Below are 13,067 nucleotides of genomic sequence, written 5' to 3'. Positions count from 1 at the left end.
ACATCAGATCCTTCTTAGGACATGGCTGTGTCACAGTAGAGGATGTAGCACTGTGTGTGCATACCTAATCTTGTGAATTTAATACACCGTTGTAGATTCTGCAGTTTGAGAGAGTCACCCTATTCACCCTGGATCTTGCTTGAGTTTTGCTCTATTTTATAGTATAAACCAAAGCCTTTCTTGGCTTTTCAACTGAGCATACACGAGTTGTGATTACATAAATTTGTACTTGAGATCCTTGAGAGTGTGCCAAAATGTGCCTGCTGAATGTACTACAGAGTTCTGCCATGGAATTCTTCAGTTAAGTAGCTAGCAGAATGTCAGGCTTTATTTATTGGTGTTTCTCAAGTGACTTATTTTGATTTAGGTGCATAGTGGAAACTGAGAACTTTGAAGAGCGAGTGGCCGTGCTGAGCAGGATTATAGAAATCCTGCAAGTGTTTCAAGATCTGAACAATTTCAATGGTGTTTTGGAGATAGTCAGTGCAATGAACTCTGTGTCGGTGTACAGACTAGATCACACATTTGAGGTAAGTTTTGGGCATTGCTCCTGAGGAAAAACTAGTTGGAATCCAGGAGTGCACCAGACAGACTTCCTAAATGAAATCCAAATCACCACTGCTTTCTTAGACAATAAGTTACAAGACTAAGTTAGCTTTGAGAAATACGATTTGGGCTGATTGTCTCAAAGGCTTTGTAAGGGGAAATGGAACTTTTCAGCAGCTGTCGTCTTGTGTTCAGCTCAAAAAGGGGAAGCACCATGGCAGTTTGATTGTCTGTTAACTTGTCTGAAATAAAGCTGATACTTCAGGCTGCTGTTTTAGGAGTCTGAAAGAGGAGGATCCCAAGGCTGAGAACCCTGACCTGGAGCACTTGAACTGCAGCACCTGGTGCCTGTGCAAGGATAGAAGGGCAGGGAAAAGACAGCTGTAACTCAGATCACAGTTATCTCAAACATTTCTCTTGGATGAGAGTCTGAGACAACTCTGATTGTCAGAGGCAGAAAGAAATGATTGCTGAATGGTTTATATGAACACACTGCTGCACTGACAGTGACTCCTTATTGCACTTGACAAGAAAAAGGAATGCCCTGGATTTGGCAGCAAAGCTTCCATTGACTAAGATAGAAAAAGAAGCATTAATGCGATGTTTTGAGTTTCAGAACTATTTGAAAGGCCACACAGAGCCTGTAAATTCAATTCAAAATCAAATGTTTGTTTTTTATTGCCTTAAAGGACTGGAGTTATGCCTGTAAATCGATAGACAAAATTGATAGTCTGTGTTTACAGTAGCCTCAAAAGTCCCATGACTGAGGTTATGGACTGATGATGCTGTAGTCCAGAACAAATCATTAAAATATGAGATGCTTTCAGATATAAATTTGAGCTTCTAAGTTTTGTTAAGAGCGCTACATCATTACTTTGGTTCTTTCCTAACTGTACTGCTGAGAAGATCTGCATACTGCTTTGTTTTTTCTCTTTCACAACTAAGGCACTACAGGAAAGGAAAAAGAGAGTTTTGGATGAAGCAGTAGAACTAAGTCAAGATCACTTCAAAAAATACCTAGCTAAGCTCAAGTCAATCAATCCACCCTGTGTGCCTTTCTTTGGTAAGTAACACCAGAACAGGCTCATACTGTGTGTATTGTCTCTTAAACTGGGTTTGATACAGATGTGTTAGCTTTTCTTAAAGTTAAAGGTTGTGTTCTGCTCTAAAAATCCTTTAATACAGCAAAATCCTAGTTTGACTTGATAGATTTGTAATAGGCTTCGTGCCTTTGTGTAGAAGTTATTTGTTAATTTAGTGATACAGATTACTGGTTCTATTGGTATGACTGTTGCTTCATTTTAATACTGCTTCTGCATTGGTGATGTGACCTGAATGTTTCATCTCCATAACACGAGATCCTGAATTCAGGAAAAGCATCCTATTTAAATAATACATTGTTCCTATGTAAAAGGCAGACTTAATTCATTCTTGACAGCTAATAAATTGTTGGAGTATTAAAGGGAATGATCTGCTTATGCTCAGGTTCTATTTTTTTAATCTTTCATTCGTTGTAAAGAATGAAATCAGCTCTTTGAATGCAAATGAACTTTCAAAACCGTCTCTCCTTTTATCAGGAATATACCTAACAAATATTTTGAAGACAGAAGAAGGGAATCCTGACTTCCTTAAGAGACAAGGGAAAGAATTAATTAATTTCAGTAAGAGGAGAAAAGTGGCTGAAATTACAGGAGAAATTCAGCAGTATCAAAACCAGCCTTACTGTTTGCGGATAGAGCCAGAAATTCGGGTAATCAAAAATTAAACATTTGTTCTGGGAGTAAGAGAAGGAAAGGAAGGTGCACAGTAGAAAATGGTCAGCTGCTCTTCTGGTACCAGACCTGATCTTGTGTCAGCAGTGACCATCGGGGGAGGGAGGGAATGGTGGCTGGTTGGAAGCAGCACGTGGCAGAAGTACCACAGCAGAAGACCAACCAGAGCTAGAGGGTCTGCTTACTTGGGTCCCATGTTCTGGGTCTTGTTCATCTCCTTCTTGTTCTGCAGCCCGGCAGTGGTGAGATTTCCTAGCAGTAAAGCAGTGAATGAGACACGGTGACTAAGCAGCAGAACTTCTTGAAGAAAAATTGCTTCCCTCTAATCTATAATGCTGTGTATGTGCCTGGGGCACTGAGTCCTACTGCAGTGAACCTAGTGAGCAGAATGGCAGAGCATTCAGAGTGAGGGAAGCTGCTAAATGCAGGGGTGTACCAGGGTCAGCCAGCACTGCTTGTAGAAACGAGGAAGGATGCTGGAGAGATTACTTATAAGACAGAGACCTCACGTATCCTGGGTAATTTGAAGGAATTTAAAGGAAGATGATGGGACAAGAAGCCAGGTGAAGGCAGATGTTTGTCTATAGAGGTAACAATGATTTAAAAGAACAGCTTTAAGTACCCAGCAGTTCTTCCTGAGTGCAGAGCTAATGGTAACCTTTCTAGAAAACAGTCTTGTGGGTAGCTCTCTTGATTTGTGAACAGCATCAGTCAGGAAGCAACAAAGAGCTTGGTTACTTTGCCTAAAGAATTACACGGGCAATAATACTGTTGTTTAAAAAGCTACTTGCATCCTGTGCTGAGTCATTGTGGACATTTCTGGGAAGGATTTTGGAGATGCCAGTATTCTTAAACCAAAAAGCAAAGTACACTTGAGGGATGGCAGTACTTGTGCTAAAGTTGCACCTCACTCCTAGGGACTCGGCTGCACCAGGTGCTGCACTGTGCCCTCGGTGCTGTGCTCTGCCTCTGACTTTCTGCTTTTGTCCTTTGTGCCTGCCTAGTCTTTGTAATTAACTGATGACATCCGAAATACCCCTTAAAAACATCCCTGGCATAGCGTTTGTGCTTTCTCTGCCCTGTGAGCTGTATTCTGCTCCTTCCCAGATCGGTGCTGTTACGTGAAGGGAAGCATACAGCATATGCTGCAGCAGTGCTCTGCTGTACATGGTCAAGTAGTAACAAGATATTGGCAAACAGTTTACAAAAAACTTCATTTTACGTGCCTGCTTATTGAAATAAGGGCATTCGTTCACACTGGGACACTTACCAGGAGCTTGTTTAGTGAAGAGCTAGATTTTTATTTCATTCAAATCCTCTCTGTGTTTATTTTAAAGAAAATATTATTGATGCTTGTTTCATTTAGAAATTCTTTGAAAATCTCAATCCTATGGGGAAGATACCTGAAAAAGAGTTTACAGATTATCTGTTCAACAAGTCATTAGAAATTGAACCTCGAAACTGCAAGCAACCTCCTAGATTTGTAAGTCTTGTGCTGTACGTTGAATAGCTGAAATTCACCAGGCTCTATGAGAAAAGAGAGCTTTGCTAACCCAATAACCCATTTCAGTTCACTCTGGAATTCAGTATAATAAGGTGGATTTCCAGCAAAACTTGAGTGTTCTTCTAAATCCGGGTGTGTTTTGTTACTAAAAGATAGTGCTTTCAGCTTATCTTAGAACGAATGTTTCTTTTTTCCCCCAACCTAAAAATACCAGTTTACACCTGAGTGTCTTACCTTCCAGCCACGTGATGGAATACACAATAACATTCCACAGTAATGTTCTCATAAAACATTAATTGTTTGCTGATTTTTTTCATATATATATACATATATATATATATATATATATGTATATATATATTTCCTTTCGTTAAAACTCAGTTGCCATTTTCCATTTGCCTTGATTTTTACACATTGTAATGTACATTCGAGTTGCTGGAGACTTCTGTCATTTTTGAGAGCACTATCAATCATTACAGCAATCTCCTGCTAGGGGAATGACTAAAATGATGTTACAAATATGGCAAGAAACCACAAATATTACTGGTGCAAAAATGCTGCCTACAGTAATTTCTCTTTCTTGTTTCTTGTGGCTTTTTTTCCCCTTAAAGCAGATATCCACACTGGTGTCTCAGTTATCTGAGTGTGAATTCTTTACAGTTTGTGTTTTCCAAACTAGACGTTGTTATGGGAATTTTAGGGAGGCCCAGTTCTGGGTGCAGTAATCCTAGAATGGCCTGGGTTGCAAAGGCCCACAGTGCTCATCCAGTCCCAACCCCCTGCTGTGTGCAGGTCACCAACCAGCAGCCCAGGCTGCCCAGAGCCACATCCAGCCTGGCCTTGAATGCCTGCAGGGATGGGGCATCCACAGCCTCCTTGGGCAACCTGTGAACAGTGCCTCACCACCCTCTGGCTGAAAAACTTCCTCCTCATATCCAACCCAAACCTCCCCTGTCTCACTTTAAAACCATTCCCCTTGTCCTATCACCACCCACCCTCACAAACAGCCGTTCCCCCTCCTGTTTATCCGCTCCCTTCAAGCACTGAAGGCCACAATGAGGTCTCCCCGGAGCCTTCTCTTCTCCAAGCTAAACAAGCCCAGTTCCCTCAACTTTTCTCGTAGAGAGCTGCTCCAGCCCTCTGACCATCAAATGGGAGTGGAGCTGTGTGTGCCACCATAAGATGGAAACGATCCTTCAGAGGATCAGCTTTGCTCTGTGCAGGGTTACACCTGAGTCTCGTGAGCCGGGTTCACTCACACCAGCCACGTGTGTAAGCATTCAGGCTGACTCAGCTGAGTGCCCATACAGCATGTGTCTCAGCATGTTGCCTGCTGACCTGCTGTGCTGTAAGCTGACAGCACGTCCATGGGGCTGTTCCTTGAAGCTCTTTTGCAAGCTTGCTGAGACACTCGACGTGACCCTCCCAAGACTGTGACTCTCTTCCCTGTTTTGTCCTGATTGACGTGCATGTAAAACTTGAACTTTCATTCTTCATAGATGTGAAAAGATGTAATAAGCTGGGGAAAAAAAGAATTTTTTCAGCTCCATCCATACCTTTTCAGTAAACTCCTGTTATATAGGTAATAACAGTCGGTACCTGGAGACAGCTGTACAAAGGCTGTCATGCTGTTTGATGTGTATGTGATGAGTGCCTTTTGGATTTGCTTATGAAGACTTTGGCAGTGTTACAACCTGAAAAGCCAGCAGTGCTAACCAGCTTTCCTTTCTCCAGCCTAGGAAAACAACGTACCCACTCAAGTCTCCTGGGATAAGGCCCAATGCTGGCAGGCACGGCTCCACCTCTGGCACCTTGAGAAGTCACCCACTGCCACTTGAAAAGGAGCCGAGTAAGATAAGTTTCAGTCGAATCACTGAGGCGGAGCACGAATCAGCAGTGTCTGCACCAACCTCTCCCAACACACCTTCCACTCCCCCCGTGTCTGCGTCGTCAGAGTTCAGCGTATTTTTAGACATTGATCTCAACAGTTCTTATGGTAAATGTGCAATAGATTCTAATAATTGCTGTTGCTGTCCTGCGGGGTTCCAAAACGTATTGGTGTATTATTGCAAAATGTAGTTGTGAGCTCTGAAGTTCTTGCATCAGTGTTGCAGTACTGCAGCTTGGAAATGCCTGTTGTAAGTAATTAATTAACAAGTGATATTTCTGGTCCTTTAGCCTACCAGACCTGAGGCAATCTGTTTTGGGAAATGTCCCCATGTGGCACTACGTGCAGGGACTACGTCAGCATTACCACGTGCAGCATCTGCATAGAGAGACTTGTGCTGATAACTTCAAATCTTCAGTTCAGGAATGTTTTTCATTGGAAAGCTTAATTAGTGTTAGCAGTAGATAAGACTTAGAAAATTTGGTCATTTTTGAGGTCATTGCAAGCGTGCTTTATATGCTGTCTGCAACTGTTGTCTGGAAAGTCTGTAATCCATTTTTCATTAACAGGTAGCAACAGCATCTTCGCTCCTGTCAGTTTGCCTCAGTCAAGTAAGTGCTGTAACTCCATTTAAAATGCTTCGTTTAACTCTGCTTTTCCTGCTTCCAGGAATTACTGTCCAGGAGAGCTGGATAGTAATTAATCAGTCTCAGAAATCTGGGGTGAAGATATGGATTGTGTCCATTAAATAGAGTTCTGAAGGGATTTTGTACAGGCTTTTGACCAACTGTCCAGTAAAGCAGTCTATGAAGTCTAAGAACTGTCTGATCTGTTTATTTTCCCCAGGCCTCTAGTATGATACTGCTTTTCTTTTGAGTGTCCTTGATGATTATTGCATTTGACTAATGGTAAAAATGAGGCAGCCTGATAGTTTAGCATTACCACCCAGTGAAAATAATTGCTCTGCTGCTAGGGACTGAAGAGAAAGCCTGTACTCACCTGTGCTTTGAGCTTCTCTTTACTCCCTTATTGCACAGACATATATACTTTTTCATAATGAATGTTCAAACTGGAGGGCACAGTGTCCTAATTTGTTGGTACAGAATTCTGTGCATTTCTGAGACAAAAAGCAAAGGAGTGATGAAAGTCACAGACAAGTTGGGGGATGGTTTTGGTTTGTTAACTCTGAGAATTTTTTCCTCAGAAGAAGGATTGGAAAGATCCTAAAATGCTGTGAGAGTTATCTGTTTATTTACACTCTCCTGCTTTAGAAACTCTGAACAAAGCCTCTAAGCCTCCAAATTTGAATGTGTACCCATACAGCCAAAGAGAACAAACCTTCTGCTCAGAATGTGACTTAGCCATGTGACCAGCTCTGCAAGGGTGATAAACAGGCACATTCTGCAACGAGGAGCACATTGTAGAGAAAGTTGACTAAGAGTTGACTTCATTCTCTTTGTTTTTGTATCTTTTAGCATTAACTGTTAACTGCAGATGCTTATCTTTGATATCAGAAATGGGAGACCACTTTGTGAGCAGTGTATCTGATTAAAGAACCAAGTGAGAGTTTCATACTACTTGAGTTAATGGTTCATGTTGCTGTTGAACACAAAGATCTGCTTGTTTGAGTTGCATCTAGGCTGGATTAATATTCTTGAGTATGTTCCTGGCATGTTACACAAGCACTAAAATACTGGTTTTTCTCCCTCCAGAGACTTTCTTCAGCTCATGGGGTAGCTTTCCTAAGCTAAGTGATGAGCCTCAAAACCCTCCTCCGCTTCCTCCTCGAAAAAAGATGGATCAGGATGTTTCTAATGCTAAGGTATTGTCCTATATTGAGTAGCTTTGATGATAAAGCACTGAACACTGAAGTCACTGAACATCTAGTCAGGCAAGACTCTGGTCTTTCAGACATTTGGCACCTTTCAAAAGCAGTGCTCCAGTTATTCTTTTTGAAGTTTCAAGCTCCTGGTGTTCAAATGCAGCTAGCTGCTTCAGGAACATGCCAGTCATAATGGGATCCAGGATATGGCTGGGCCATTATCAGATATTTAACAGCACCAATAGCAAACATCAAGAAAATTCCATCCATTTCAGAAAGTCATACTCATAGAATCACAGCAGAGCTGGATGGGAAGGGACCCTGAACCGCCCCTCCCCCCCACCAACACACACATACCAGCCCCTCAGCTCAGGCTGCCAAGAGCCCATCCACAGTTTCAGTCATCTCCAGGGATGGGGTACCCCCAGCTCTGTTGCAGTGCCAGGGCCTCACAGCCCTCTGGGTGAAGACTTTCCCTATAATATGTAACCCAAATTTCTCCTCTTTTAGTCTAAAGCCATTCCCCCTTGTCCTATCACTATCTGCCCATGTAAAAAGTCACTCTTCCTCTTGTTTATAAGCTCCCTTGAAGTACTGGAAGACCAAAATGAAGTCTGCCTGGAACATTCTCCAAAAGTAGTCTTTACCTGCAAATATATGTTTCTTAGAATCGTTGAGTCATAGAATGGCCTGGGTTGCAGAGGAGCACAATGCTCATCCAGTCCCAACCCCCTGCTGTGTGCAGGTCGCCAACCAGCAGCCCAGGCTGCCCAGAGCCACATCCAGCCTGGCCTTGAATGCCTGCAGGGATGGGGCATCCACAGCCTCCTTGGGCAACCTGTTCCAGTGCCTCACCACCCTCTGGCTGAAAAACTTCCTCCTCATATCCAACCTAAGCCTCCCGTGTCTCAGTTTAAAACCATTCCCCTTGTCCTATCAGCGTATTACAGCGTCTCTTTCTCTGTAACACTGCAGGGAAGTCTGAAATCAGATGATGATCCTCCAGCAATTCCACCTCGGCAGCCGCCACCTCCAAAGATCCAGCCTCGTGCTCCTGCTTACAGCCCCTTTGAGCAGCCTCTGCACAGCCCTCCTCCTCCTCCCCCTCGGGATCCTCTCCCCGACACTCCACCTCCGGTACCTCACCGGCCTCCCGAACACTTTATCAACTGCCCTCTAAACCTGCAGCCGCCGCCGGTGGGCCGCATGCACAGAGATCCCGACTGGTTCCGGGAGGCTGGCCCAGGCCCCAGCTCTCCAGGCACTCCTCCCAGCACTCCCTCTCCACGGGTGCTGCGTCGCTGCTGCGTGATCGGCGCCTCTCACAACAGCCCGGGTCACCTGCCTGCACCCCCCGTCCCACCCAGGCAGAATTCAAGCCCTCAGCTCCCAAAGCTGCCACCAAAGACTTACAAAAGGGAGCTCTCCCACCCCCCTTTGCACAGACTGTCTTTGCTAGAAAATGCAGAAGCTCCTCAATGACCTTAGCCGTAGTAGTCATTGACACTGGAATAGTATTTGTAAAGTTCCCTTTTTATTTATTCAGAAAGGCAGTGTATTTTAGTACTTTCGCAAATTATGCTCTTAAAGTGCTGCTGATCAAACAAAAAAAATAGCTTAAATTGGGGAAAAAAACCCAACAAAACTACACAGACTGGCCTGCGTCTGTTGGACAGCGTTGCCCTCAGGTGAGCAGCAGCATTGCCTTCTTTCACACCCTCAGTGCCGACAGTTATGCCAGTATACAAAGATATCTTTTGCACTGTAAACGACACTAATTGAGTGGAAACTGACATCATTTGATTGCACTGAGCCAAAAAAAAAAAAAGGTGCGTCTGTGGAATCTTTTTTCTAATTTGAGCACTAATGGCCTTTTTTTTGTTGTTATTTTTTGGAAAGAACCATGGGATGATTACACGAGGTGAGGATACACACAGTGTTACTGATCTCAACCTCTGGCCACCTGCCTTGTAACTTTGGGCTTGGAGGTTTGTAAGTGACAGCTGCTGTTCCCAAATGTTTTAATGCCGTATTGATTTGCTGCTGAAGACAAAGAGAAATCGAGTGAAATCTCAAAGGTGATACCAAAATATCCAGTTGGTGTTGACTGATGAGCAAGGACTGCCCGTCTCCCATACTGGAAAGCATCCCCGTACGTACTTAGCATGCATCTTGTTCAGATGTGCCTTTTTGTTTCGGTAGGTGAAGATGTCTTAAGCTAAAGAGTTGTCTACTCTTCTGGAGAACAAAGCTATACGCCGTGTATGTACAATTGTTTATATTGTATATTTACAATAGTGCTAATAACCTGTATCAGTGGAAGTGAAACGAGGCCTGTAACACAGTCTGCTACTCGCAATCTTATATGGCCAGAAGCGATTCCTCTGGCTTAGGAACAGTCTTGCCTTCCAAACCTGATAACTTCCTTCAGATTTCACCTAACTTAATCATGAATCCATTTTGGAAATTGGTAGCATTTAAACCAGCAAACATTTAAAGCTTTATTAAACTTTTAAACTGATAAGTGAATGGAACTTTTCTTTACCAGTTGGACTACTGGTTTGAACTGGTGTGAGAGCGAGTCTGTTTTACCAGTAGTAGTGTAGCAGCATTTATACAGTGGCCAGAAGCCACATTTTATTTACTGGTCTGTGGCCTTTTACTGTGCTTTGTATCAGAGTTCTTAACAAGATTAATAAATCACCCCAGTCTTAATTTTCAAGAGCCTGAGCGGTGCGTGTTCCTTCTGAGGATGTGGTTGAGACTCGGCAAGTTGCTGGTGATGCAGAATGCCCTGATTTTCCACGCTGCTCTTCTCAGATTTTATCATCTTTTGGGAAGGTGCATCTTGCAGTCTCTCTCTTGGATATTGCTCTCCCTCTGCCTGTGCCTTTTGTGCTTCAGAGAGGGGTTGAATCTCACGGAGGAGTTGCTGGTAGTACACACAGGGAATGGATGATGCTTTGGTTACGGTTGTTAAAGAATACAGATCAAACCTCTTCTGTAGTGTGAGTTTGGGAAGAACCACAACTATCCACTGGTGCAGCTCTGCTCAGTGCAGTGCTCCCCTGCTGAACACAGCAGAGGCAGCTGTCGGGTTTCACAGTTCTGGAGATCTGCCCAGTAAGCTGACCAGGGAGAATGTACTCATTTATTTGTGTTAACTCTCTGAAGCCCTCACCAGCATCTATTGTGAAGAGATGAGTAATGTCCTTTGCAAACCTCAACATTCTGTTTGTTGCTGGAGGTCTGGGGACTCTTTTCAAAGTTCAGAATACATAAATGTCAGCTTTTTATACCTTCCATACAAGTGCTTAGTCCAGGTGCATCTTCAGCATCCCATATTAAAATGCAGCATAGCTTTGTATTTTGGCGCTGACTCGGTAAAGTCCTTCCCAGATTGTTTTAAGCTGAGCATCTGCTGATTAGCAATGGCTTCTGTGCATATCAAAGTACTTCCTACCATTGGAAGGGGCCCACAAAGCCCATCCTGACCTTGTTGGGGCTCACCAAGAGCTAAAGCACATTATGGAGGATGTTGTGCAGGATATGCCGTCCAGAAGCTTTGTAAAGGTCTGGTTTTGGGTGGAATGCAAGGAGGTTTGAACCTGGGGAAGCAGCAGAATACATTCACTGACTTTGGGCAGCAGTCCTAAATCCTACACTTAGAGCTAACAGAAATAGGCAACTTCCAGTGGGGCCCTGAATGGTTTGACTGGGAAGCTTAGTGATGCAGCTGAAAGAGGTCTTGACTGCAGGTCGTTGTTCTCCATAGAGGCATACGGGGGGGAGGGGGGCATTTCCACCAGAGCCTCTTTCTGCTGTCTGGGGATGTCCAGGGGAGCAATGGAGCTGGCACAGGTTCCTGGGGGGCCCTTGGGACCAATGGGACAGAGGAGCCTGCAAGTCCTGTTTGCCAGCAGCAGGTCCCAGTAAGCGTGTTTTTTGCAGCTTGGGCTTAGCGTGTTATGCACACATGTGAATTGGCTCCAGCAGGATGGGAGGAGAGCACGAACCTCATCCATCAGCCCACCTGATGAGCAGGAGTCCTAACGTGAGAACGCTGCCTGAGGTATTGGCCTGTGCTGGAACATGGCAGCAAAGCAGCGTTCTCAGCTGCATTTCCCATGCATGAAATCCTGCTCGTACCTTCACAGCACCAGTGTTGGAATTCACTGGAAGCATATAAATCACAGCATGATGCAAAAAAAGCCTTCCTTATGGCTCGCTTACCGCACAATTAAACCCTCTTCCAAGCATAACAGGAGCTGGAAAATGCCAAAAGGAAGGAACATTCCAAGGCAGGGCAGCAGCAATGCCAGCAGCCCAGGAGCACGGCGGGTACAGAAGCACATGTTCTCAAAGTGACTGCTGTGCTGTGGAAGTAGCCAAGGGCAGGCAGATTCCCACCAGTGTGGTTCACCGGAATGCCAAGATAGAGAAGCAAACTGACATTTCAGCTGCTTTATAATTAGAGGGGTGGATAAAAAGAGCAAAAAACGCTAGAGGAAAAATGTGAAATTGCTGGGTTTGGAGTTGGTTTGTGTGGGAAAAGGCAGCTCCCTCAGAACAGTGCAGATAAACAGATGGAATGTGAGAGCTCTTAAGGGTAAATGAAATGTCTTGCTGGGTGCTTCAGGGACCGAGTTCCAGCAGTTCCTCCTGTTCTGGAGTCTGAATGGTTTCCTCTGGCACTGTGACTTGGCTGCAGCACATCAAAAAGAATGATGGGGGGGGGAAGGGGAAACGACTATATTTTATTAATTCCTTTTTTCAAGTATTTTAAAAATATATGGAGGTCCGAATGCAGAGTTTGGAGTCCTTAGCAAATGCAGTGAATGCTTCTTGGGAAAGGGACGGGAGCAGTAGTAAGAAACCAATAGTATCATGGCACTGAGGCACACCGTGTGGTTGGTGGGTGTGGGGAACTGTAGAATCATCCTAGAATGGCCTGGGTTGCAAAGGCCCACAGTGCTCACCCAGTCCCAACCCCCTGCTATGTGCAGGTCACCAACCAGCAGCCCAGGCTGCCCAGAGCCACATCCAGCCTGGCCTTGAATGCCTGCAGGGATGGGGCATCCACAGCCTCCTTGGGCAACCTGTTCCAGTGCCTCACCACCCTCTGGCTGAAAAACTTCCTCCTCAGATCCAACCTAAACTTCCCTTGTCTCACTTTAAAACCATTCCCCTTGTCCTATCACCACCCACCCTCACAAACAGCCGTTCCCCCTCCTGTTTATCCGCTCCCTTCAAGCACTGAAGGCCACAATGAGGTCTCCCCGGAGCCTTCTCTTCTCCAAGCTAAACAGGCCCAATTCCCTCAACCTTTCCTCGTAGAGAGCTGCTCCATCCCTCACAGAACGGCTTGGGTTGGGAGGGACCTCAAGGATCACGAAGCTCCAACCCCCCAAACCACAGGCAGGGCCACCAACCTCCACATCTCACAGCAGCCCAGGCTGCCCAGGGCCCCATCCAACCTGGCCTTGAACACCTCCAGGGATGGACGGGGCATCCACAGCCTCTCTGGGCAGCTCT

General features: G+C 44.8%; 1 protein-coding gene across 2 annotated transcripts in view; it reads left to right on the top strand.

Annotated features, from left to right (window-relative positions):
* The window catches only part of SOS2 (SOS Ras/Rho guanine nucleotide exchange factor 2), a 48,167-nt gene extending 37,911 nt beyond the window's left edge, over positions 1-10,256 (top strand). Inside the window, exons 16-23 of one of the 2 annotated variants that reach the window (XM_003206840.3) lie at positions 368-530; positions 1,492-1,609; positions 2,124-2,296; positions 3,685-3,801; positions 5,557-5,818; positions 6,280-6,321; positions 7,423-7,532; positions 8,508-10,256. In XM_003206840.3, the coding sequence (XP_003206888.1) occupies positions 368-530; positions 1,492-1,609; positions 2,124-2,296; positions 3,685-3,801; positions 5,557-5,818; positions 6,280-6,321; positions 7,423-7,532; positions 8,508-9,014 (1,492 nt within the window). In that variant the 3' untranslated portion in view covers positions 9,015-10,256. The remainder of the gene's footprint in view (positions 1-367; positions 531-1,491; positions 1,610-2,123; positions 2,297-3,684; positions 3,802-5,556; positions 5,819-6,279; positions 6,322-7,422; positions 7,533-8,507) is intronic. The other variant, XM_010712146.2, reaches the window with a different exon arrangement.
* Positions 10,257-13,067: the final 2,811 nt, after the last annotated feature.

This window comes from Meleagris gallopavo, chromosome 5, assembly GCF_000146605.3.
Source record: "Meleagris gallopavo isolate NT-WF06-2002-E0010 breed Aviagen turkey brand Nicholas breeding stock chromosome 5, Turkey_5.1, whole genome shotgun sequence".
NCBI classification, from domain to species: Eukaryota; Metazoa; Chordata; class Aves; order Galliformes; family Phasianidae; genus Meleagris; species Meleagris gallopavo.
The sequence above is the reverse complement of the archived record's forward strand: the minus strand, read 5'-3'. Positions and strand labels throughout refer to the sequence as shown.